At 44.0% G+C, this 27,820-nt stretch overlaps 1 protein-coding gene across 2 annotated transcripts in view; it reads right to left on the bottom strand.

The window, feature by feature from the left end:
- dscaml1 (Down syndrome cell adhesion molecule like 1) overlaps positions 1-27,820 on the bottom strand; it is an 81,929-nt gene that overhangs the window by 14,098 nt on the left and 40,011 nt on the right. Inside the window, exons 3-20 of one of the 2 annotated variants that reach the window (XM_062386488.1) lie at positions 20,550-20,696; positions 19,900-20,178; positions 18,637-18,912; positions 17,764-18,063; positions 14,967-15,109; positions 14,079-14,208; positions 12,211-12,489; positions 11,788-11,916; positions 11,480-11,659; positions 9,918-10,123; positions 8,511-8,607; positions 8,208-8,336; positions 7,789-7,956; positions 7,342-7,412; positions 6,967-7,207; positions 3,303-3,449; positions 3,057-3,212; positions 729-868 (exon numbers count right to left, since the gene is read on the bottom strand). In XM_062386488.1, the coding sequence (XP_062242472.1) occupies positions 729-868; positions 3,057-3,212; positions 3,303-3,449; positions 6,967-7,207; positions 7,342-7,412; positions 7,789-7,956; positions 8,208-8,336; positions 8,511-8,607; positions 9,918-10,123; positions 11,480-11,659; positions 11,788-11,916; positions 12,211-12,489; positions 14,079-14,208; positions 14,967-15,109; positions 17,764-18,063; positions 18,637-18,912; positions 19,900-20,178; positions 20,550-20,696 (3,218 nt within the window). Of the gene's footprint in view, positions 1-728; positions 869-3,056; positions 3,213-3,302; positions 3,450-6,966; positions 7,208-7,341; positions 7,413-7,788; positions 7,957-8,207; positions 8,337-8,510; positions 8,608-9,917; positions 10,124-11,479; positions 11,660-11,787; positions 11,917-12,210; positions 12,490-14,078; positions 14,209-14,966; positions 15,110-17,763; positions 18,064-18,636; positions 18,913-19,899; positions 20,179-20,549; positions 20,697-27,820 lie in introns of those variants that run through there. The other variant, XR_009920521.1, reaches the window with a different exon arrangement.

The raw sequence follows: 27,820 nt of genomic DNA, 5'->3' as shown, positions 1-27,820 counted from the left end.
AAAAGAAAAGGAGAGAGAGAGTGATTTGTGAATGAGGGAGACTAAGGAGAAGACGCACGTATATTTCAAGATAGGAACATTTATATTGTGCATGTGTGTGTGTGCATGTGTTTGTGTGTGTGTATGCGAGCAGGATATATTTCTTGCTTTTGAATTCACTCATTCAATCATGTCATAAAAACATGAGTTGCATATATGTATGTAACTCTACACGCTTGGTGTGATCCATATATATGAGTGTGTACGTATATATATTTGTGTGTATGTGTGTGCGTGGCTGTGTGTAAGTGAGAGTGTGTGTTTGCTGTCGGCTTGTTTTTTCGGCCCTCGTTGATGAACAGATGAGGTTGTCCTGGCAACGTGATGAGACGCAGATATGCAAATTAAGCTGGAGGTTGAGTTTGCATGCACACACTGCGGTACGAGGAGAGCTCATCACACACACATACACACACACACACACACTCACACACACACACACACACACATACATCTTGCTGAGACTGCAGCACTAGACCACACACACATTCACAAATGCAGAACAACGTCATGATTAACTGAATTTTCTTTATCTTAGCATCATATAAATCCAGCAGCAGAGGCTTTATCCTACATTTAAAATGGATCTCATCTCCTTCATCACTAGTCACGTTTGAATAATCTTCCCCTTTCCCTTTTTCACCCGCCTCCCACCCCTGAAACCCTGTGCACCCCTCTTTCCAACTCACCGGTTGGCCTGACCCGGGGCTGGAGCAGTAGATGGTGTACTTGCGGATGATTCCATTGGGCTTGTGAGGGGGTAACCAGGACACCACCACACTGCTGGCGGAGGAGGGCACAGCTTTGATGCCAGCTGGGGGTCCAGGGTCTGAATCATGAAGGGGAGAAGAAGGAGAGGGCGGAGAAGAATGTGAACCAGTTAGATTTCCCTGCACATAAATATACTGACTTGAACGCTTTAAGGGGGACTGGTAAATTTGTCCACTGGTTAGTTGTCCAGTTGCAGCAGTTGACCCTTAAATTACTGGTACTCTATACTAATTATTTACTACTTCATTCTATAGCTCTGGTATAACATTTAGTTCCTAGTCTGCACGCCGAATACCAGTAAAATTCTTCTTCAGTGCAAAAAGATAAATGTTTGGTAAAACAAGGCAACTAACTTAATATTAGCAAACAAAGGCGAGCAGAGTGATACTAGAAGGGCACTCAGTAAAGGAATGAGGCCACACTTAAATTCACTGGATCTGGATTTTGATTTTGATATGCAGCAAATTGATTTTTTTTCATCACGATACATGAATTATTCCCTGAGAAATGGAGGAAAACTTTGAAAAACGCTCCTCTCAATGTTTCAGAAAGTGAAACAATGTTCTGGGGTCTGCCCTCCTGATGCGGATCCTCAGCAGATTTGGCTTCTGTCCCGACCCATAGCACATCCTCGTGTTATCACCCGTCCGGTAGATTTTGTGTATTCGTTCGTGCTCTTTATTTCCTCAATTATCTGACTTATCTGAAGTTTGTTAACCTGCCTCGTTCTTGTTTCCATTCAAACGTATCAGCAGTGATTGAACTCTGTACTGCTTGTGACAAAAGTAATAGACTTAGTGGAGGGACCTTTCATTTTCAATTAAAAACTGCTATGAAAATCATTGCGATCATGAACAATTGAGTTGGCAAATGTCTGTGTTTGTAGTTCACTTTCATCGACTTTAAATTAAATCTAATCTTACTAATCATGTGCAATTTATTTCTGCTTTTCTCAATTTCTTTGATAACAATTTTAATATCTTCAGGTTTACCACCATTGACTAGTTTATTTGTTTTTTGTGGGCAGATCACCCTGATTCTTCCAGACAAAACCTTTTCACTTAAATAACTGTTTAAATGAACACCTGTACACTCATAAAAACAACTGGCCATTTTCAAAAAGGCCAAATGCTGTGACCCCAGCAGTGTGAAGCCCTTAGAAAGAGCATCACAAAAAATGAATGTTGAATCTGTCTTCTTCATTCTTCTTCCTACTGTCTTTGTGTGTCTGGGAGACAGAGGCAGAAAGAGGCAGGCGGAGAATTGGCTATTTACACAATTGCACTGCAAACACTTTTCCATATGCTACAGAGAGAACTCAGGGCAAAGGGGAAGGATGAGACAGAGAGAGACAGAGAGCGTTGAACATACAGTATGTGAAGAGGTTGCCCCTGGACACAGTGTCAACCCTCATCAGGGAACGGGAGACACTCAGCTTGCCCCCTGACAAACACACACACTCGCGCGGGCGCACACGTGCACAAGCACACTCAGAGACTAACGCATTACATATATTTGAAGAGCTATTTCAGTGAGGCCAGCTCATAAAATGGAGATAGAGTGAGAATAAGAGAATAAAGGCCCTCTCTGAAATGCACTTCTTAAAATCTCGTATCTCCCCCGCTCCCCTCTCTCCCTCATTCTCGCCATCTCCAGACGCCTGCCTCCTCCTCTGCCTGGCCCCAGGGAGGGAGAAGAGAGGCGGATACGGATGTAATCCACAGCCCGACAGTGTAAGCACAAAATTAATTCTTTCTAAGCCACAAAGAATTAATCCCTCTCCTTGTGCCGGGTGCTGAGCGAGACTTGCACACAAACAATAGCTCATGAACACACGTGCGCATGCACACAATCCTTCCACATATCCGCATGCACAGACTCACACCCTTAGGCTCCTTAACCAATCATACGCACACACTTTTTGGGTTCTTAATTCTCATTAGCACTGGTAATGGCACATCAGAGCACAAAGAGGTTTTAATCAGCAACCTCAACCTTACAAAGCCCCCCCCCCCCCCGGCTGTCTGCCTCCCACACCGCAGCCTAAACCAGGAAGAGAAACCCGTGGACCTGCCCCAAAGATGTGGTGAAGGCAAATCACATATACTTGTAGATCTGTTTAATATTGTGATTACCTGTTTGGAAGGATCAAGGCTACCATGGTTTAATTTTTGTATTTATTTTCAAAAGTCTCTCCGGGAATTAAAAAAAGGAAAAACCTATGGGCGACAACATGTTGTACTCACAGTCTTCACGGGTTTGGATGTACAGGACGTTGCTCCGGACTCCGTCCCCAGCCTGGGTGTAGGCCAGCACCTGGATGCTGTAGTTAGTGAACTTCTCCAGGCCCCTGAGCTCCACCTGCTCTCTGGTGGTTGTGATGTTTTGCATTTCGCCCCACTCTGCGAGACAAAAATGAAAGAGGGATGTTCAGAGCAAGGTCACCAGCTAGTTACCAGTCATGGTGTCATAGGTGAGATGACCAGACACACCTCCATCCGGGAAAACCGCCCAGAACACGACGCGGTATCCCTTCAGTACTCCGTGCAGTGTCAGTCTGGGCGGCTCCGCCCATGTGATCACTGCCTCGTCTGATGTTACGGAAATGGCTCGCACGTTCTGAGGCGGCTGGCTGGGCACTGGAGACGAGGGGCGAGAGAGAAGAGGGGAGAAAAGGTCAGACAAGTTATCTAAAGCCTGTATCTGCAGTTATCCTTACAGTAAATATTTCACAGTTTCAGGTCCATTCATTGAAAGGTAAAAGAAAATCCCAACTCTGGATGATTGAGCTGAATACACAGATAAACTGGAGGAACAATATCACATGACAACATCCCATATACAGCATATTCTGTATCAGCTTGTACGAGCTCTTCATTGAAAACTATATGATAGTCATACTGAATGAGATATTAAAAACCCGATCATCTGAATGTCTTGTCATCAGTCTTTACACATTTTAATGTAACAATGCTGGTAACAGTCCAATAAAATATGTAGCAGAGTCCAATTTGTCCTATTGATCGCTATAACTACACAAAGTCTTTCAGGCTTCGACTCCCCCTTTCTTTTGTTGTTCTTCATAAAAGATTTATGTGACACTTTGGATAGTTCCGATGTTCTGTATGTTAGCATCTCTGATTTTATGTTTTCATGTTTACTCATAAGTTTAATGTTGTAGCATAAAATACCCGCATATTTTTGTTGATTTGTGTACGGGTTCCATCGATGGAAAAAACTGACAGGAGGATCTTCTTTGGGGCTTGATGTTTCAGATATCGTTCATCTACTGTTCCTCTCATAGTGTCAGAATAAACGGATTTCGCCTCCAAAGAAGTTCTTGGAAAATGTAGCTGCACAGTTTGAGTTTGCATCGACTGCCCTGAAACCCGATTCACAAAGTTTATTATGAAAACTTAGATTTCGATTCTCACATTAATGCAAAGGCTGCCATTGTCTCCTCAACATTAGTTCTGTTGAGGAGGCTGAGAAATAGATAATTAAATGAGTAAAGCCTCGCTGAAACCCTAAGAGGCATTTCCATATCAAACCTGAAGTGAGTAAACAGGCCAGTGATAGATAAAAAAGCCCATGACATGAATCCAGCCTGATGTATAGGACCATCTCTACAACCAGCATCTCTCTTTCCCGTGCACAAGCCCCCCTCTGTCCCCACCCGGCCCAGGTGTCTCTTCTGCTGGCTACCGCTGACCGCTAGCCTTTCAAGCTTTGAATAACGCACACTGTTGAGGATGAACAGAAGTCAACTTGTGAGAGGAGGGGCAGGAAGAGAGGAAGAGAGCCGGCTGAAAGACAAGAGCGGTGAAAAGAGAGGGATTGGGCCAAGTCCACCAGGGGGAATTTCTCTGCAGCTGGTGGAGAGGGAAGGTGGGGATGAGGACGGAGGAAGGGAGGGAGCGGAGGATTAGAAAACGGTAACAGGGTTCTGCATGAACAAACCTTACGGCTCCAAAATAAAATAATTAGAAGGTGTTAGAACATATCGCTCATGAGTCACACTTACATGAGAGGAATTGAAAGAGTATTTGAACCAAATACATGGTCTGTATTTGGGCTTATGTCTAATAAATAAACGGTCGATTAATAAAAAGTTAAAAAAAATCTGTTGATGCCTTAAATGAACACGACGGAGTGCATACGTTTGAAGAGAAAAATAAAAGATTGGGAACACAGAAACGAAATGAAAGGCAGCTTTTGGACTGGGGCAACGGAGAGGAGGAGACGGGGGGGGGGGGGGGGGGGTGAGGGGCAGAGGAAGAAGGGAGGAAGGGGGGAAGAGTTAAAAGCAAGGGGAGCCAGGGAAGGGCAGAAAAAGATGAAAAGAGGGAGCGGAGAGACAATGCGCTCAGCTGTGGATAATTACAGCAGGAAGCTTGCAGAGGGAAAGAGAGAGAGAGGGAGACGGACAGAGAGACATGCTAATTATAATTATTTTTAGTATGCTTGTTGTTATCACTATTATCATAATGGCCATCAATATCACTGTCGCCACGGTGACAGCCACGGGGAAGGATTGGAGGGCTCTGTCTGCTCTGGACTAATGGAGCTCTGCCAGCGGCTCACTGTGTGGACAAGTACGTGACGTACTGTATGTATTTGTGCGCCTGTGCGTGAGTGTGTGTGTTTAGCTTTATGTGTTTGTGGTGGGGGGGATGATGTATGATAGAGATTGATAAAGATGGCGTGTATTGAAGAATTGTGTTTTCATGGCGTACAGATTGTCGGCAGCTCCGAACCAAAAAAGTAAACTAGAATGGCACTGATATCTCCCCCAAGGCCCAGCAGCCGCCTTAAATTCAATCAAGCTGCACGGAATTTAACACACATGCGTAGTAAGTTCCCTCAGCGTGCCTGATGTACTTTATCAAGATAAATCAACATATCAAAAATATTTTGTTTTGGATGTCTTCTGCTCCTCAGAGGCCAAAGTCGATGAATGCAGCCTCCTTGGAAAATATTGCTTAATATGAAATGACTAAAAGGAGAAGTTCTATTGCTTTGTAAATTGAAGCCTTTGAGGGACAAGGCTGATGCACAAACAAACTAAATGAGTTCCAGTAGGACAATGCAGAAGTCAGTTGTCCCACGATTTCACTGCTTTGCACCCACCCCTTCCATCTCTCCCACAAGACGCCTCAAACCTCACATAACACTTGTCCTATACTTCTACAGATCCAGTGGATTTGGTTTAATAGTATGCAGTGGAATGGGTTCCTGCTTGGTCTGTGGTTATTGTTGATTGCAGCTTTCTTTCTGAAACTGTAAAAGTGAGAAAAGACAGGCTGTCGTCAAAAGAACTCACAGCCTCACCGATGCAGGATTGTGCAGCAGAGGAAGAGGTGTTTGCTCCCTGAGTGCATTTGTGTTTAAGTCAGTGGCTCTTTATTTCATCTATTCAGTCCCTCAACATTGAGATCATCTGCCCCCTGAGTCACACACTGTATGGCAAGACCTCCACATGGATCACTCCAACCTCTCTGCAGAGCTACTGAATGTGTCTCTGAGACTGTGTGTCCTTGAGGTTTGTAAAAAAAGAGTTTTTAATTCCTGCTGCCAGCATTCATTCTCGTTGAGAGCAGAGAGGGAAAGTTGTCATTGTAGGTTACAAAACACAGATCAGACAGTGAGACAGCAAAAAAGAACAATTGCAACAGCAAAAAAGTGCAGTAACTGCGAATCAAAGCCAAAACAGAAGGAGGCTGATATTTCACAGGAATCACAGTTTACTCTTCCCCTGTGTGCAATGCATCCTGCTGTTTAACCTACTGTATTTCTGTTAGTGCTGCTGGTCACTTAAATAGATACCGCACACTTAAATGTGTTTGTTTTTTTAACTGTAAACTAACTTGTGACTTTTGTGACTTTTCTTTGATGAAATACATAGAATATGGCTTTAATATAATATATTGCTTAGCCATTTTATAGAAAATCTACATATATGTATTGAACATGGCTCATAATGCCAACAATTGTTTCAAGCTGTCTTGGACCTTTGAGGGCAAATGCTTATGAAGCGTCAATAGCTCAGGATTTCTGACATTTATATATATAAAAAAAAAGTTAACACCTTCTTATCAAAGGTGGGTCTGCTGAGATACTGTATGTTGTACATGTGTGGCTTATTGTGACTCTCACCATCTTCCAATGTTGTGGCATTGATCTCGGAGCTCGAGGGCCCTGTGCCGGCTCTATTGAAGGCCTGGACGACGACGCCATACTGAGCAAACTTCTTCAGATTGTCCAGCGTGTAGACCTCACTGTCTCCAGTGGCCTTCATCTCCACAATGCTGTACTGGCCGTTACTACCGGGGCCGTTCTCTCTGTAACCGATCTGGTAACCGCGGATCACGCCGTTCTGCAGCTCTTTCCTGGGAGCCTGACAGATGTAACAAAAGGGGACAATGCTCACATCAGACTGTATTGATCTTTCATACCGTGCATGGTCAACTCAATACACTGAACATGGATCAGGACAAAAAGGTGAGGGTTTTAATAGTCCTGATGCTTTACCTTCCAGGTGACTCTGATACTCTGAGAGGTCACAGGTTGCAGGATCACTTCCATTGGAGGACCGTCCGGCTCTGCAGAGAGAGAGAGACACAGACAGAGATGTTGAGTGGTGGAAGTCTGCTGCTGTCGAAAACATATTCTGTGGCTTTCATGTTTCACGACCCTAAATTATTCTGGTCTACAATTTTCAAGGATTTTTGTTTTCCATTTCCAATGAAGTAGACTTCTCGTACAAAAAGCTTATTCAAGGACAGATGTCAGTGTCCACCACAGACAGAAGAGGATAAGAGCACATTTGCTCACATTTACATAGGAAAACGAGAATGACCCTCAGAAGAGTGCATACCTCCGCCAAGGCCCGATAATCCCCCGTCCCATGAATTCAATCAAGCTGTACCAAATTGCACATACATATGAAAAAATTATCAGTGATGTCAAGTTACTTACGCGCTTCCTCTGTGCTGATGGTGAGCTCCTTACTGGCCTCGCTCTTTCCGATGGCGTTGTAGGAGTACATGCGGATGCTGTAGACGGAGGCGGGGTGAAGGTCCACAATGTTGGCCTGATTGTTGGAGGGGGAGATGTTTCGAGTGGCGTGCTTCAGCTCCCAGGTATCTGACAGAGAAGAGGAGAAAAATTGACAAGTGTTGTTTTTCATTTATAATTGTCATTTTCCCACTTCAAAAAACACTTTTGATAAATTAAATGATTTGTATTTTCTCAATTATCCATTTTTTTTGCATTGTTTAATTTGAAACTGGCAGTCAGCTAACAGAAAAGAAACATTATCAGTGTAGGATTTTATTTTAAGGTCAGCTATACTTATTAATTTTCCTAAAAACAAGGAATAAAATATTTTAACTCACCTGTCTTGTTCTTATACTCAATATCATAGGAAGTAATGATGCTGTTCCCATCAAATCTCTGTGTCCACCTGAGGTTCATACTGCGATCCTTCACTTCTCGCACCTCCAGCTCTGGTGGGTCTGGGGGCTCTGAGGGTTTAAAAGAGAGGGTGTGAACAAAGAGAGGGAGGAATGGAAATGGAGGGAAAGGTAGCCGCAAAAAAAAGACCGATTTGGATGGTAAAGTGGGAAGCACAGATTTGTGTCGTTTTTATCAGTATGAAGAGATGGCAGCCTACATGCATCTGTGCAGGAGTGGTTTACCTTGCACGGTGAGCTGGATAAGGCCTCGTCCTTCTCCGTAAGAGTTGATGGCATGACAGGAGAAGAAGACTGAATCCTCACGCTCGGCTGGCTTTAGCTGCAGGGAGAATGATAGATAGAGAAAATGTCAAAGAGACAAATAGCTCTGACTCGGTGAAGACAAACTAAGTGAAGTACAGATTTGTGAATTGGAGGATTGAGAGTTTATTCCCTCCAATATGCCTGTTCTGTATTTAGGTGAATCGCCATGCAGTAGTAGGTGAGCACCAGTAGAGGGATTGTCACTAGTCCACTGGTGCACTAATTGTTTTTGGGGGGTTTAACTTTTTCGCATTCATGCAAAAACCTAAAATCGCACTTTGCTCTACAGACCCTCTGTGTTGTGTGTGTTACTTTGACTAGTAAGGGTGTAACCACACAAACCTCATTCATGCAAGAACCAAACAATTTATTCCTAAGTTCCGTTTAATTCCACATATTTAAGAATGTTCATTAAAAATAAAGAAAAAAAAAGAATACCGGGCAAAATTGTCATAAATAATATATAGTCGTTATTGCGGTCTAAAGTAGCCATTTTAGTAAGTAGTAGCTTAACAAGGACAACAGCCAGCTCTCCATTGTCAAGTACTCCTTGCAGATGTATCAGACAGTGTAGGTTCCTGTGCACCAGTTGGTAACAGGCAGAATTTATAGTAACAGGGAGGGAGCTGCAACATTGAGGAGGCATTATCATTGGGCGCAAAATCAGTAAAAGCCCCAGAGTGCAGGATGAGTCATCAAACAGCACTTTTCCAGTCTTATCATCCACTCAAAGCTCTTTACAGTACAATCGGCATTCACCTGTTCACATGAATACACCACCTCACGCAGCACATTTTTCTATCAGAACACCATTCATACACTGACGGCACAGTTTGGGGTTCAGTCTCTAGCCCAAGGACACCTCAGAATGCAGAGTGGAGGAGCAGGGAATCGAACCAACGACACTGGTTAGTTGATGTCCAGCTCCAACCCCGGTTCCACTGCCCCCATGAGGCCTTATAATATATACATTCTTTAAACAGTGGATTTAATGTTTTCTCTGGAACTATATATTCAAACTTGCACACAGAGGGAAGAACAGATGTCCAACAATTGGAAGATCTGACGTGATTGGCCATGATTGGTATCAACCTTTAGCAACACGCCGACTGATGTTAATGGATTCTTTGTAATCTCACTCGTTTTCTATGCACCTAATGGCAACCAACGTATAAAAGCTCACACCAGAGTGAGCTTTACAAGCTGCGCCTTGACTCAGAACTCCAAACAGAGAAAAACGAGAAAACTGACAATCTATCTGTCAACAGAGTAAGAGTCATGAACCCGCTCCGTTCTGATTTCAACCACTAGATAAGTGTTTCTTACCCTGAGTGTAGACAACACCTCGTCGGTCTTCTCGTTGGGACTGGTGGTAATGGAGTACCGGGGGTTGCGGTCAGGGTCAATGACAGTGTCGCCTCTCTCCCAGCGGATGATGATGGGCCACTCTCCCCTGGCGGTGCAGTTCAGCTCCTTCACGTGACCCTTCTTCGCCATGGTGGTGTTGGGGTGACTGGTGATCATCGCCGGGACTGGAAGGAGAAAGGAAACAGAGTGTGAGAGGAGGAGAATGGGAGGACACAGGGAGGGGAAGTACAGTGAAAGTAATCATATTGATGAGAGGGATATTAGATGACAGAGTCTGATAGAAGAGGGAAGGGGGATGGATAAAAAGAAACAAGTAAGTAGATAATAAGCTGAGTATAAGTGAAAAGGCAGAATGGAGTGAAATAGCGGAGGAGAGAAGAGCTGGGCGGTTTGTAGTTAAAGAGGTGGAGCTCGGAGTGGCCAAGTTCCATTGCAGCAGAGTAATGAAGAGCTATGGTCAATGAGGTAAAGTCAATAAACCTCCTCTCTCATTCTCCAATAGTTAACATTGGGGTCTAGGTGAATGAAGAGGCAGAAACGATACACTCCCCCGTTCGTGTAAACTCTACACAAAAAATCACTCACGCTCTCCGGGCTAAACAGACACACACTCATCCGCACAAACACACTCGCGCACACACATTATCGATCTGAGGAGGGTTCTGCTGTTTTGTTTTCATCACTTATTCATCTCACCCTCCCTCTTTTCCTCCCTCTCCGCTGAGCGAAACAGACAGAATTGAGGGAAGCAGGGGAGAGGAACGGTTCAATCAATAACACTAACACCAGAAAGAGCGAGAGGAAGAGAGAGAGGAGGCAACCCTGAGGTAGTAGAACACAGTGAAACTAGTTCATGTTTATATGCGCACCTGGTTATGTGTTTGTCTGCATGAGCACGAGTCAAAAGGTTCCAGAAATTAAGCTTTAAGATCTCTCATCTCTGATATAAAGGATATTGGACTCACGTACTGTCTTAGTTGATGTTCACAGTCACGTGCGTTTGTGTGTGTGTGTGTGTGCATGTACATTTTCACATTGCATCACACAGGGTGTTACTGACAGAAAGGGCAGGATGCAGAGATTGATTGCAGATAATGATTAAGCTCAAAGTGTTTTTGATTGTCTGTAGACAGATCCCAAGAGTCAAAAGATCAATCGCTCAGTTGCTCGCTTTCTCATTGCCTATTGCTTACCATGCGGACACACACACACACACTTAAACAAACACACACACCTCACTTACAGTTTTTTCTCCTCTTATGTCCACATTCACCTTAGCTCCACCAGTTTATCCCTGGGTGTGTACAGTGTGTGTGTGTGTGCGTGTGTGTGTGTGTGTGTGTGTTTATGCCCACAGAGCACAGTGCGAGCTGGCTCATTGGCTCGACACGGTTTGCAAGCGTGTACAGATAAATCAGGAGCACTGAAGCTTCCTAGATGGCCCCGCTCGGAATCCTCTTCCCCCGTGAAAAATGGTCGCACTCCGATACATTAGCCTTTTTCGAGGTTAGTCAACTCACTTTTAACGGTGAGAACCATGCTCTTGCTGATGTCCGAGCCCACCCCGTTGGAGGCCTGACACAGGTAGAAGCCGCGATCCTCTTCCAGGACGTGTCTGATGAGTAGCGAGCCGTTAGTCATGATCTGGATGCGGCCCGTCAGAGGCACAGGGTGGTACTGTTGCGGGTTCCCGATCCCTGCTGAACATAAAGAGAGAGGGGATACATGAACAGATGATTATGTTGCAGCAGCCGGCAACACTTGAGTTTCGAGAGAGACTATTACACATCACAGTTTATAAGTGAAGAATGAATGATGGGTTCTGTACCGACGGTTCCTTTGGCGTGCTTCCACATGACCTTGGGAGGAGGGTATCCATCAACAGAGCAGTTCAGGATCCCTGCCTTCCCATAGATCCCGTCCTGGTTGTTGGGCTGCACCACAAATCGAGGAGGCACTGGTGGAAGAGGAAAAGGTTTGTTACTCAAACTGCACAGGAGAAATATTGTGTTTGTTTTTGGACCCTCAGATATTGACAGTTATATTAATGCTGTAACATTATTCATGTGCTGTGCTTTCAACTATTTTCCATCAAATCCTCGGCTGCTTAATTTTTGCCCATATTTTCATCATATTTTAAACACTAAATCGCCGCAGTGCTCTTTTGAAATAACCCTTTTACTTTCCCCTTCAACCCATTTCTAAATATCCCGTTCATATTTCCTGACCTCTCACACCTGTTCTGTCTTACCAGTGACTGTGAGCTGCCTCTCTGTGCTGACAGTGGCAGCGTCATTGCTGGCGATGCAGGTGTAGTTGCCGTTGTGCTTGAGCGACACCTTGGAGATCTGGAGGGAGCTCATGAACTCCTTGGTGTCGATGGTGATGCCCGAGGAGGCTACGATCTCCTGCCCGTCCTTGCGCCACGTGATGCGAATGGGCATGTCTCCAGACGACACCACGCAGGCGATGTACATCAATTTGCCGATGGAAGTCGGAGGAAAGTCAAATGGCTGGATGAGTGGAGGAACTGAGAGAAAGAGAGGTGGAAGAAAGTGAGTGAAGGAGGGCACGATGTGTGGAGAGGACGGGAGAGGAAATAGAAATGTAGCAGGGACAAAGTAGAAGTAGTCAGATAAAAGGAGACGAGTAAAACAGATGGAACAGAAGGATCAAGTCGAGGAAATGTATGATGAAAAGGCGAGTGGGGGAGATATTGGTAAGTACAGGCAACAGGGTGAAATAAAGGGTAGATAGAGAGAAGACAGAATAAGGCAGAGAGGGAATAGATATAAAGAAAAAGGAAAAAAAGGAAAACGGGGTTGTATAAATGAGTAGGGTAAGTAAAAGGTGAAGACAGAGATTTGAGGCAGATATGAATAAGTGAGGGATCGAAGAAGAGAGAGAAAGTCAGATGTGAGGCCCAGGAGAATTTGGGTAGACACACAGATTTGAAGATTGGGGGGCAACGAGAGGACATGGGGTGGGAGAGTGAATGAGGTGGAGTGAGGGAGAAACAGAGGGGGGAGACAAAAACACAGTTGGATCTCTTTCACCTGGAAGTCTGACTGGTCAACAACTGGTTCATTAGACTCTTAGACTGCAGGTGATCATGAACCTGCTTTCCTGAGTCTGTGCTCTAAGCCTGGACCCCCACCACTGCTGCAGCCGGGCCAGCCAGCCCACTACCCACTCTGCAGCCGACTGATGCCCCCCTACCAACCCCTCAACTCCACCCCGCCCTGCCCTGCTAAAGCCAGCTCATAATAGCTGCTCTAATTAGAGCCTCATCCACAGGGGGAAGAGTGGCGTTGCCATGGAGACCGGCGGAGGTGATGGCGGTGGTTTTGGAGTACAGGGGGGGGGGGTACAGCTGAGACATCTGGGGGATTTAATCTGGGCCTCGTTAAAATTCATCTAATTAAATCAGAGACCTGACGAGCACACATTCATACATTCAAGCACATACCTGCACCCGCACATGTGAATGCAAAGTGCACGTACACACGCACATGCACATACATGTAGGTGCAAGGATAAGTCTCCACAAAGACCACCAACTACCACACACTTGCTAATGTTAAGAAACACACAATCACAACCCGTAGTCACACTCGACGACACCCTAAAACAAACATGTCATGCTCTTGCTGCACAGAGCAGAGCAAAATAACAAACAGACTGACATGCAGAATACACACAAACACACACACACACGCACGCAAATCTTATACAATAGCACTCCTGCTCCATGTAATTGCTGAGTGGTTGAGAGAGCACACTAGGCCACTCCGCCCCTTAATCAGGGGTTATTAGAGGCAATGCATACAGCTTTCTTCTTTCCTCTCCCTCTGTTACAATAACATCCTCCTGCTCCAAAGCAGTCGTACTCACTCTGCATCCCTTTAACAATGACTTTGTTTCCTCTGCCTTTTATGAGACAGTGAAACATTTCATAAAAATTTGAATTCTACATTATTTCATACACAGTGGATTAAGATTATTGCAATATAATACACCAATTACACACGTTTTTGTACGCTCTTGTGTAAGGCCATCCAGGTTACATTTTGTGGAGGGAAAACAACGAGTAAAAATAGGAGAAACTTTGAAACCGACCTTTGACAGTGACATACACGGTCTGCGTGATGAACAGCTGCGGCTGGATGAGCACGCTGCAGACGTAGGCCCCCTCGTCCATCCCCTTCTGAACATCGCTGAGCTTCAAGGTCCCGTTCTCGTACACCACCTGAACAGACGTCAGCATTGTTAGAGGCAGAAATGCTACACGTTTCCTCATCTTGATAATTGACGTGGCTGTGAATGTAAAAACTGAGCGAATCCTATTATTAAAACAATGATGCAGTAGAAGCCCCTTTGATTTGACTTGTGCCTTCATAGCGAAACATAATATACTGTAATGTATAATATACGATGCAATAAAAGGGACTCGCAGGCACTATAGAAGTCAGAGGCCATTACCATTGCGTGTCTGGCAGCAAAAGTCTGTATGTGCTTGCTTGAGCTTTGGTTTGTATAACTTTGAGAGCATGTATGGGTTATTTCATAATGTTATGTAAAACTATGCTAACTACATGTTAAATGTTTCATGGAATACAAATGTACATGTCATTAGTAATGCAAACCAATAGCCATGCCATGGTTAAAAAAAACCTTCAAAGGTGTTTAAGGATACTGGCTAACAAAAAACAATAACTAATTCTTTGGTAATAAGGTTTTTCCATGTATATTTTGTTTATGTGTATATATATTTAGTTGTGAAACAGACCATTTATTGGGACTTTTGCCTTCATGTACCGGATAGAAAAGAAAAAAACATACAACAAAAGCTGAACCCCGCAGCCTTCATATTCAGGACGCCTCCAAGTGAGCTGGCGGGCGCACTATAAGGTCAGAATTATGGGTCTACAAACAACTCTCTATACACAGGAAAGGAAAAAAAGCTCTGTGCATATTGTCTTTGAGCAGAAGTGTAGAAAGCCCCACCTGTCGATGGTTATCAGGCAGCAGAAGTCCCTCCTTGTACCAGTTGATTGAGTAGTAAGGATACCCAATCACCCGGCAATTTATAAAAGAGTTTCTTCCTGCCACTGCCGTGATGTTCTTCATGGGCCGTATCCTTGGGGGACCTGGTGGGAGCGAGGGAGGGAGACAGACAGACAGAGAGAGAGAGAGAGAGAGAGAGAGAGAGACATAGGCAGACGGATGGAGGGATGAAGAGATGGGTTGACCACAGGTAGAGGAAAGGGAAAACAAGAAGATCATTAGTTTATGGTGTCAGGAGCAGGTCGTGGAATTTTAGGAATATAAGGGAAGGGAGTTGGGAAGGAGGGAAGGGGCAGAAGAGGAAGAAAAGCATGTAGGGGTAGAGGGAGAGAGAAAGTTCAAAATGTCTGCCTTTAATATTTAATATTCTGTATTGTGTAATTCTATTCCAGACACATGTCGGTCTTGAGAAATACAGTTACACAGCAGTTTTTTAAGCTACCTAAGAATATTATTGTTTTTATTTGTGAAACAATGATTTGAAATATGCTAAATGAATAAAGTTATTATCCTCATTAAAATACATGAGTTATTAATAATAAGCCTCACCAAATACCTTTAAAAGGTTAAAAAGAAAGAGAAGTGCATGTAAATGCTGTAGATCATGCCTCCGTTTCTCTACAGGTGGTTCCTGTTGTTCCTTCTGATAACAGAGTCATAACTAGATGCGGAAACACACAGGTGCCTTTGTTTACAGGTCAGATTGGATTAGTGATGTCAACTTTATTTAAACCTACTGGCATTTAAAGGAACATTTAATGTGACCCAGAGCATGAGTAAACCAAAAAGGTCAAAATAAACAGTCAGATAGGAAGTGAATGTGAAGCAGATGAGAAACCGTCACCTAACATGATTCTCTGCATTCCTTTAAAGGCTTTCAGTTGACTGGAAAGTTGGACGTTTGCATGCATGACATAATTCCATAAGTGAATTTGTATTCATGCCAACCAACAGCTTCCCGTCTGTTTTATGGTCAATGTATCCTGCACCTGCCACATTTGCGTCGGGTGCTGCGGGACATGCAGGATCCTCCGGTGCAGAACCCATCGACTTTAACAACGCAATCATGAAACTGTGTGTGTCCATATGTGTGCAATGCAGCTTCTATTCACCGTGGGGCATTGGGCAAACATTATGCATTTTACATGGTTGCATAGTGTAACTAACGCATTGTTTTTCTTTGTTTGTGTGCGCTCTATAAAACAGTGATGCCGTGAACTCTATTAAGGTCATTCTATGAGATACAGTATAGATCAAATACAGTAAAAACAAACCCCTTACTGCCTCAGTGTGCTGGTCATGTATCACGGGAAACCGAGCAGAGCCTGAAGGCCGTGGGCAGCGAGGCAGGCCGACAGACAGACAGACCCAAAATGTGTTTAGCATTATTGGAAGACACCAGGAGCTATCACTCAATCATCCGTCACTTCTGCTCTGACCTTCTCGCCACTGCTCGTCGTGTATCTTTGTTTTTGTCTCTCCTTTCCAGCCCTCCTACCCCCCACCTCTCTCAGCCGCTTTCTCTCTCCTCCCTTTCCCGGCGCGTGCTGAGCTTTGAAGTTGCGGCTCTGACGAGTCAAAGATGTATTATTCAGTGGCACCGTCGCACAGACGCGAACACAAGCACCCACTCGCCCAGACACACACGTTCACGCACTCTTGCACAAACACAGCTCCGGCATACTTGTGACTGTGTGTTCCACTACCTGTGTGGGGCTCAGGATCTCTGCTGCTGGCCGCTCACTGAATGGGATAAGTTGAGCGTATCACATTTCAGTGAGTGGATGAGCATAGTAGTGTGTGTGCTGCTGCGTTTTCATGTGTGGCCATGTGTGTGTGCTCATTGACTGTATTTGTGTCAGTTTGTGTTGCATGTTAAACTGAAGATCTCTGGCAATGGGGCTCGTTCTCACTCCAATGATCAGTCGGGCATGTCCGCTTAGAGCAGACTCGCATGTCACAACCGCACATCTCACCACAGCACAGAAGAAATAAGAGGAGAGGGAGAGAGAGACAGCGATACAGCCCTGTCCTTCGGTGTCACTCCTCATCTTTGTCGTCTCTGACGACAGTGACATCACCAGTCCTGTCACCAGAGTTCCCCCTCACTCCCCCAGCAGACACTGGCACTCCTCCACTCCCCTCTTTTATTTCATCTATTCTCTCTCTTGTCTCTGTCTCCGGCCATCTGTTTTTGTGGCCTCTAAAATGTCTCCTTTCATTTGTCTCACATCGACTTAATCTCACTTTGTGTCATTTAGACAACCTTTCTCTATATGTGTTAAACTATAGCTTATCTGCTTAACATTTTCTCTGCCTGCAAACTATGTGTGTTTCCTTGTGGGGGTGAATACAGGTAGATACAGTTGGTGGATAAATAGGTGGATGTTTTTTATGTGTTCATTTGTATGTGTGCATTGACACTAAAACATTTACAGAGCTACAGTGAGTCAGAAAACAGAGAAGTAACCCTGAGGAGACTTCAAGAAAGAAAGAGAATGAGACAGATGACAGGTAGAGGCTGCCCGGAGAAACAAGACACCCACTGCTGCAGATAAACTATTCGTGTAAAGACGGAGACCAAACAGAAAAAGTCAAATAAATAAAAGTTTAAAAATATACATATGAGAAAGGTAGAGATATAGAAAGGTACAGGATAGGAGATGGGTCAGGAGAGGGGAAGGGGTCAGGCTATGAGAAGCCTCTGAATGACTGATATTGAAAAGTAGACAGGCACCTCTTACGTTTATGCGCGCTTGGTACTCGGCGCTACCGGCCGAGTTTCGTGCGGCGCACCGATACACTCCTCCATCGCGAATCTGCGGGCTGCTGACGTTGACGTGGCTGACAGTGCTGCCGTCGGAGAGCGTGTACTGGCTGGCCCTGACGCGCGACAGGTCTCGGGCCACGGGCTCGTCGTCCAGGGTCCAGGTGATGGTCGGAGGAGGTGCTCCCTTGGCGGCGCACATCAAGGAGAACGGTTCACCCGGGACCACCACCCTCTCGCTGAAGGAGGCAACAATACGGGGGGTGCCATCTGAGAACCAAGCATGAGAAGAGGTGGACTTAAATCAGCATCACAGTGGGAAGATGGATTAAAATGAGAAGGTGGACCTTATTTGACAAAAGACTAAATCCATGTAAATTCACACTTCACCTCAGTAAAAGAGCAAAGCGGCATGAAGAGTAACACAATATAGTAAATCTCCAATTTGAAGAAGCTTTGACACTCTGGTTTCATTTTATAAATCTGCTTTGGTTTTTTTCTCTGCTTCTATTTATCTCTGCACAAATATGTTTGAATAATTTTGCATCAGTACAGACATGAAACTAGATGGAACATGGAAATGCAAAGCAGTGGTTAATGTTTCAGTTGTATGTCAATTAAAGAAAGTTGACCTTAACTTGTAAACATTTCCTTTGCAATATACATGCACATATGAAGATGGAGTATAGATTATTACTTTCCAGCATATCTGGTTAAACATTTTAACATGTTGTCTCCTTTAGAGTAAAGACAACTCTCGATCCCTTCTACTATTAACCCTGAAAGTAGAATAAGTTTTTATTATGACTGTACTCCAGCATGGTGACCCCTTCCTGTGCTCACCTTCAAGCAGTATGATGGAGAAGTCCTGGGCAGTCTGAGTCTTGCGGGTAGCAAAGCACTGGTAAGCTCCCGAGTGTCTCTTTTGTGCAGCGGAAATGAACAATGTCTCATTGTGAGCTCCCTGGATGGAAAAGTGCTGATCGGGTATGACGGGTTCTGTGTTCCGGTACCAGGACACAATGAAGTGGGGGGAACCCTGGACGGCGCAGGAGAGGATGACTGTGCTGCTGATCCCTGTCTTCAGATTCTTGGGGGACAAGGTGACCCTCAGTGGCTCTGGAGAGATGGAAAAAAGTTATTTTGGTGGGGTAAGATCGTGAATTTGTTGTTTCCTAGCATTGCTTTTGTGTGAGTGTGATTATTTGTGTGTGTTTGTGTGTGTGTGTGTCTGTGTGTATATGTGTGTGTATGTGTGCACGCGCAAGACAGAGATCAGCAGCGAGGAAAACTGAAGAATAGAAAGGGGAGAAAATGTCAGTGAGCAATAAAGCAGCTGGTGTTGAGGGCTGTAGGCTGCTGAACGCGTGTATGCATGTGTGTGTGTGACTGACAGTGCATTTGCAAGACTCTTTATACAGGCAATGCATGCGTGTGCTATGTGCTCTGTGTGTGTGTGTGTGTGCTCTGTGTGTGTGTGTGTGTGTGTGTGGACCTGGGTGTCTCCCACCTTGCATGCCCTGTCACAGGAGGTTTACGTCTTGTCCAGTGATGCTCCCTGTGCCCAGTCTGCCCAGCGTCCACCAAGGGTGAAGCCGCTTTTTCACAACTACCCTTTAAATTTCCCCTCCTCTCCTCCACCCACCCTGACACGTTTCCCATCCCCAATGCAATTCCACATCTTTACCATCAGCTCTCTTTCTGCATACACTGCGTACATCTCCTCCATCCATGTACACACAACCTTATAAAACACTCTTTTCCTCCTTCCCGAACATAACCGGCACACACAGCGACAGGCCCCTGCACGACCACTGTTCTGCTCTGTCACTGACGCCTCAGTGGGGTATACAGCATGAGAACACAGCAGGGGAACAAGCCGTCTGTGGAGATAAAGCTCACACTAGGCATATATGCGACGGTGGGGTGCGTGGGCGTGTACGGGCAAAGCAAAGAGAATTAAAATGTTGTCTTGTTTCATGCCTGTCCGTGACCTGGCATCACATTCATGACTTCTGTCCATCGGGGGGGGGGGGGGCGGGGGCTTGATAAAATGATCAGTGACGCTTTATTGCTGTGTTGTACTGTCCTCTGTGCTTTACCCACCTATGACATTGAGATGACCCGTCACCTCTTTGGAGCCAAAGCTGTTGGTGACCTCGCAGATGTAGTTGCCACTGTCCTCGAGCCTCAGGTCTGAAATGGTGAGGCCCGTGATGCGCCGTGTCCAGCGGGAGTCCGCGGGCAGTGGCCGACCATCCTTGAGCCATCGGATGGTGGGGTTGGGGTATCCCGATGCGACGCAGGGCAGTTCCACAATGCTTCCCACCTGCACCTCACCGGACTGGAAAGTGTCCAGCACTGACGGGGTGGACTCCGTAGGGTCTGCAGGTCAAACACATCACATATATGATGTATTTATCTTTAACTGATTTCTTCGGGGACATCTTAAGAGCTACCAAATTATATCTTGTTTCCTTAATTTGTAAAAAAAAAAGATATTTCTTAAGATACACTAAGCTAAGCCAACAGTCTTTCTTCAAACATTAATATTTACAGTAAAGACTCAAGAACTACTAGCAACAAAGCATATAATGTATTTCCCCAAATTGTACACAATTCTTTCAGGAATACAACATACAACATTTCTCTTGCTCGTCTATTGAGAAACATAATTGGCAAAGACAGGCAACACAAACTCATATTCTGATTTGCATTTAGTTATCATGAGTGGAAGTGGTAAACTTGCTACGTACCCATAACAGAGAGCCTGGCTCCGTTGCTCTGGCGAGTCTCTCCACTGTACTTGTGCTTTGTGATGCAGCGGTAGGTGGACAGAGCATCTTCCTTCTGCACCTCTGAGATATACATAGCGCCAAATGAGGTCAGGAAGAAACGATTGCCTGGGAAGGGACAGTAGAGAGGAAGCAGGAAGCAGAGGAGAGAAGAAAATGTTAGTCACCATATTTGGATGACAAATGTGCCAAAGCATTAGCATGTTGGCTTTTGTGTTCACGCAAATGTTTTTGCATTGGGCAGGATTCCACAGAATCACAACTGACTTATGGGTTATGGTTGAATTTGATCCCAGTGGATTTTGTTGTGTCACTACTGTTACTAAATCAGTTCACTTCCTTCTGTGTCTTTATTTGTGCTCAAGTTAAACTGTGTCATCGATAAGACGAAGATTTGTGTTTTTATTTCAAAAGTAAAACAAGAAGTAAACAAACCATACACCAACATCTGCGAATGTAATTCTAACTTTTAGGGAGTTTGGCCGTTGAAATGTTCTCCCTCAAAAACAAACCATACACCAACATCTGCGAATGTAATTCTAACTTTTAGGGAGTTTGGCCGTTGAAATGTTCTCCCTCAAAACAAAGCACCAGGTAAATACAATGCCAAGTTCATCCAATACAACGTAAAGTTAAAGTAAAAAAAACAAACAGCGTTTAAGGATTCTTTACAAGTACACCAATATACACAACTAGAACATATTTCAGACAATTTTTAACTGTTCAAAATGTTAATAGACACATTTATCCTGAGATCATCAATATTCTCTGAAATTATGATTTTAATTGCCTTATGTTTGTGATTTGTAAAAGATTTTTTTACCAAAGACAAATTGCTGTTGAAAGGAAAGTGAAATATACCCATGTGCTGTTGTAAACTATAGTGGACACAAGGACGTCCGCCACAAGACCCTCTTTACAAAACTTTCAAGAGAAAACTACTGAAGAAAGAAAAAAAATGGCGGGCTACAATTTACATGTCTTTGAATGGCCTGACCGCAGCACTTAGGTGAACACAAGGGAGCTTTTAACACACTCTGTCCCATCCATCTACTGAGATATACACAATGAGGAGAAAGGGAGAAAGAGGAGAAGAGAGTTATTGTAGGTGTTAATAATTGATGTGTCTGTGTGTGTTATGGTAACAGCAGATTAGTGTCATTTTCATTTCACATCAGTGACTGTTTGGTCTGCCTCTGATTTATCTACATGTCAATAGCGAGAGCATGTTTGTGTGAGAGTGTGTGTGAGTGTGAGAGAAAGTGTGTGGTGGGGGGGGGAGGGAGGGATGGAAGGAAAAGAGACGAGTAGAGTGTATTTCTGTGTTTGATTCTTTCCGCCTCTCTGAGTCTTTTTGTATTCTGTTCCCCCAAAGGGTTATTTTAGACAGAGTGCACTACAGAGTTTGTAGGAGATTGCAGATTGTCTGCTTATGCGGATGCTATTGCGGGGTATGGGTGTGTGTGTGTGTGTGTGTGCATGTGTGTGTCTGTGTGTGCATGTGTTTGTGTAGGTGTGTGTGAGAGAACATTCTGGCAGTTGTTTGCTACATGATGTTTCAATGTCTTTCTGCAGTGTTGACAACAGAGAGCTTGAGTAAAACGCAGGTGCATTGAATAGTTGAATTCTGGAAATGTGTCCCCCCCCCCCCACACACACACACATACACACACAGATGCACACCTTTGAGCAATAGGTCAGCCACAAGTCACAGCATCACAGCTTTTCAATTTTTCATGTTCTTCTTAAAAATCATTTATTTATTCATTTTATTTCCTCAGTTCTTTGATTGGCAAATGCATGTTCATTGGTTAATATAAGTGTGTCCCTCCCTAGGTAGGCATGTCAAATGTCAATACACGATTCTTTGTGTTTGTGGGATCAATAAACATGTATATATAGGAATGTTTATGTAAGTATGAATAACCAAGCGTATGTGTGTGTGTGTGTGTGTGTATCCTGCCACAATGTGAGCAATGACAATCGATGCATTTTATGGCTGCACAGCTCCATCCAAGGGAGATTTATTAAAACAGAGAGGGACTGGCCTGGCCCCTTGCCACCCAATCACACACTCACACACACACACTCTATTACTCTAACAAGACGGAGAGGTGAAGCGACGGCTTTACCTCTTGTGTCAGTGAACAGGTTTTCACCACCCTAAAGAAAATGTGCATGACTCCACAATAAAAGCTTTGATTTGTTATTCTTTTCCTTTTTTTCTCAATGAAGAGCTTGTTTTATAGATAAATCAATTCATCCATTAAGAAGAGTGAAAAGATCATCATTATTTCCTAACCCTAACATTCGTGAAACACGCTTGTGTCAAAACCTTTTTGCTGCACCTAATTCACAACCTGTTCACCATTATAGTGTGCGCCCTAGCTCTATTTTAGTTGATTGTTTACCTGATGTTTCAGATGTCAGAGTTTTAGCATTTTGTTTAAAAAAATAACTGGTTTGAGATCTGTGCTTGCGGCTGATATTTTTTGAGAGAGCCTCTGACTTGTATTTGAGGCCACGTGTACCATATAAGAAGCAAAGCATTATCTGTATGTAAGTGTGAATGAGTGTGTGACTGGGTTTTAAGATTTCTGAATATAGATATCTACAGATGTGAATTTCAGCCCGTGCATCTGCAAAAGTTCACACACACACACACACACACACACGTGTTTTCATGGGAGTCAGACTGTTGTGCTGAGTGCTAAGCGACATAAGCTGTAATTTCCGAGCCTGCCCTTTTGTTCCAACCTGGGTATTAAGCCTTACAGGATAATATGCACTTGGCGAGTAGAACCCTGTATAACACACTGCTATGCCCTGTCACAACATGCCTGGAGAGAGAAAGACAGACCGAAGGGGGGGGCAGAGAAGGGTGGTGGATGGTAGAGTAAGAAATTCAGGGATGGTTAAGAATGGAGGGAAAGAGAGTGGTGGCTGCAACGCTGGTTGTAAACGATTGTACTTCATCATTCCACCCAACCTATCTCTCTCTCTATCTCTCTCCCTCTCTCTCTCTTGTTCAAAAGGCGACAGCAGATGTTTCCATCGTTATTAACCAGCGCAGGAACTGTTTTGAATGATCAATTATTGCTTTGTCCATACAATTTCAGAGATAAATTGTATCACGTCTATCACAGCCTCAGTTTTCAATTATTTTAAATAATTTTCATCGATAGCAATTTAACAAAAAGAACAATAAATCTATTAATATACTGCTTATACTTTGTGTCAGCACAGTGAGGAGGAATAACATAATTGATCCACTTTAGATTTGTAAACTGTTTGTGATTCTCTGCTCATAAAGAAGAGTTTAAAACCACAGCCTTGATTCAGGGGCAGAAATCTGTCTTCAAACTTAAACAAATAATAACGTGACATTTATAATGATAATTATCAGTATTGACTGATATGAACATTTTTATCTTGATATAACTTTTGGCCATGTCACCCAGCCTTATTTAATAGTCCCTGTTTTATATAAAAGCTGTCCTAAAACATGCTTTTATTTGAAGCCTAAAATAACAATATATGGCATATGCAATACAATATGTGGCTAAAATACAAACCTATGGAAAGTCTGGAAATTCTTTTTTCTGATAATAGTTTAATCAATTAATATTCAAAACAAAATAATAAACATAGAAATATATATATATATATATATCAATATTCATTAATAAAATCCATCCATTCTTTCTTCCCTTCACTGCCCTGACTTCAACTGTCTACAACCCTTCACTTGCTGTCCTTTTGCCTCACTGATGCTCTTTCTACTTGATATTTAATTTCCAGTCAGTACCTGGTCTCCTGCTGTCGGTGGAGATGTGACACACCTAAAACAGCAGAGAGGGAGCAGGCGGCGATAGAGAGAGAGGCAGTGGAGAAGAGGACAGGGTTGACCCCACAGGGAGGAGGACGGCAGATGGAGATTGATGGAGGGAGAGATAGGGAGATAAAGAGAAACATGCCGTTGGGAGTGACAGAGGAGGGAGTGAGAGGGATGAGGGCCCTGCAGGCCTGAGAGCCACACATGTGTAAAAACAATTCCTCTACGTCTTTCTCCATCTCCCTTTCTCTCCCTCTCTCTTTCTCCCCTTGCAAGCCTCTCCTTGTGGGAGAGGAGATCAATTCTTGTCTAGTCTGCCTACGCCTCCAGGAGTTTGTTGTTGTTGTTGGGTGTGTGTATGTATGTTCTTCTGTGTCTTGATTTTTTTTTTCTTTTTTGCTGTGGGAGGCAGGATTTTTTTTTTTTAGGTCTATCCCACACCCCAGGGAGGCGCACAATCGCTTCACTTCCTCCTTATGTCCAAACCCTTTCCAATATCCTTTCTTTTGCTCCTTTTTTTCTGAGTGTGACATCTACTCCCCATCCCCGATCTCTCTTCCTCCAGTCTCCTGTCTGCCCTCTACCTCTTTCTATATCCGTCTTTTCTCCACCTAGGTCGGTGCTCCTCTTCCGTCTCATACAGGGGGGTCTGTAAGTAATGGAATCAGTTCAGCTGATCAGCCTAAGGCAGGAAGTCAAGCCAAGTGCAGAGTGAAGCTGCTGCTGAATCTGTGTGTGTGTGTGTGTGTGTGTGTGTGTGTGTGTGTGTGCCAGAAATCCCACAGACAGATACATACATGCAAATAACGAGACAGAGAGACAGGAAGGGGGTGGGGGGAGGTGGAAGAGCCACAATAATAAAAGGATTAGGGAGCCCTGGAGCATCACTTGTCTTCCCCAAAGTTCCTCCAGAGAGAGGACACCCCTCTTCTTTGAAAAAGGTGGGAGCGACGGAGGGGAAGGGGAGAAGAGATGGAGGAGGAAGAAGAGGAGAAGGAAAAATTGAGGCAGCAGATGAAGGTGTAAGGGAAAAGAAGGGATAAATATCTACCGGCACAATATATGGCTGCCATTTTCAACAAATTATCAGCAACACCAGAGATCATTAAGAGGAAACAAAAAAAATGATAAAGTTTATGTAGGAATGCTTGGGCCACTGGGGAGGCTGCATGGGAGGAGAAGATGAACAGATCAGACAGGGAAGGAAGACAAAAGAGAGTAACTAAGAAAAGATATACATATTTTGAGATGCTGGCGAGGCCGCGAGGAAAAAGGAAAGAGACAGAAATAGATAAAACACAGAGTGAAAAGAGAGGAAAGTAGCGAATCGGAGAGGGACAGAGTGAGAGAGGAAATGGCGTAGGTAAGGGGGTTTGTTCTTGGTGCTGCCATGCAAATGAAGGCGGCGCTGCAGCAATGCTAACTAACAGCAATTCACACTGTTGGACTCATCACTTATTAATGCTCTACAGCTCCCCCCCCCTCCCTCTTCCTCTCTCTCCCTCTCTTTCCCCTCTTCCCTGCTCTCGCCAAGATCTCTCTTTTTTTGTTCGCTCTCTCACTCGCTGTTGCTAGGGCCCATGCACTCACGTGACAACAGCTGGGTAGGGGGCGCTGCGGTGGCACAGGCTGTGGCACGCGCGAGTGTGCGTTTTTACGTGTGCTACGTGTGCACGTGCGTACGCTTTGGTGTGTGCTGCAGAGTACCCTTCATTAGATGTAAAAAAAAACGGAATCAGCCATTTAAATGATGGCGATGGAAATCAGAGGAGGGAAACTGCTGAATGGATGTGTAATTGCTACACAGGCCTGGGCGACAGGCCACGGAGGAGCTCAACACATCTCTCTGTGCATAATGTCACTTTACTTTTCACTCGCCAGTTTAACAAAAACAGATGCTGACTACTGTCACGACCATTATTGTCAATGTTTGCCTTTCACATTTTAAGGCTAAATGGACCAAGGGCTCAGCATAATACAGACCAGACAGTGCCCAAATGGATTTCTCACAAATGTATGCACGCACACACTCACAATCTAGACATTCTTACTCCCACAATCTACTTTTGCAGTGTGCACTCATCAATATGTGTGAATTTGTGTGTGTGTGTGTGTTGGTGCAGAGCATCTTCACCATGTGATGTCACAGCAATGTGCAGACAGTAGAGTCCTTTATTTCTTATTCCGATTCAACTTAAGATTTATGCCTCCAATTTTTCGTTATTTTCTCCTGCCTCCCTTATATCATTACAATGCTAATTCTACGGATTTAGATTTGTCACATATTAAGTTATCCCAAATTCTGCAGTCAACACTGCAGTGACAAAAGTGAAACAAAAATCCTCATTAATTTCCCACAGGTTTAACATTATTAAACCACTATTAAACCCCTGTATTCCCAAGGGCCAGTGAAACTTAGGGATGTAGATTTTAATCAGTAGAATTATTTTATTCATTTGCAACATGCAAAGAACTACATGTTTTAAATCTGGCAGCGTAGGGGTGTAACAGCGTGCAAAGGACAAGGCTTTTCATTGTTCCACTTGTTTGTAATGGACGAGCTGTGGGCCAGGACAAGTAATATTTGTGGAACAATGGACAGTTTTGTGTCAACAACCAAAAAAACGTCTAGGCACGGCACCCTTTATCCATCAGATATTTAATATAGACAAAATCAGAGCCTGGTGTACGGATTTTATTGTGAAGTCTGTGTGCATAAATTACACAGATCCGTGCACAGGAAGTGATGTAGTTAGGAGAAATGCTAAGGGTACACAGCAGTTCAGCACCAGGGACAGCTCCGTTACTCCCTATTCAGGAACACTGGCAAAGGCAGCACCTCGGACAGCTCAACATCCGTGTCTCCACTGTTGGCAAAAATAAACCGTGTGTGTGATGGTTTCAGGGTAACGTTAGCTCTATGGATACTGTGCCAGAGTAAAAAAATAGTAATGTGGCATATGGCCCAGTGCTACAGCTCAGCCTACCAGCAGTCACTCAACTCCCTAACAGAGACAAACACTAACAAATAATCCAACCCTGGTAAACGTGGTGGATGTATGTGGTTGGTAAATGTGGTGTGGACAGATTCACCAATTAATTTAATGGATTATACCTTGGGTCATGCTCCACCCACTCCACAAAAGTATTTTTGTAGTTATCTCGCTAACAAAAAAATAAATAAATGCAGATAAAAACATATCGTTCTTGGCAGAGGTTACCATCTACTGGAACAGTTTGAAACTATTTTGATCTTTCTATTGCTCCACCATGCAGGATTGGCTCAGGATGAGGACGGATAATCAATAGTTTGTTTACAGCCATGCTCATCCTAAATTCATCAACTCGGCCACAGCTGATGAGCAAAGCGTTAAATGAAGATTAATTTGAAATAGTG

This window comes from Platichthys flesus, chromosome 4 (genome assembly GCF_949316205.1).
Source record: "Platichthys flesus chromosome 4, fPlaFle2.1, whole genome shotgun sequence".
Classification (NCBI taxonomy): Eukaryota; Metazoa; Chordata; class Actinopteri; order Pleuronectiformes; family Pleuronectidae; genus Platichthys; species Platichthys flesus.
This window is presented reverse-complemented; position numbering and strand designations above follow the sequence as displayed.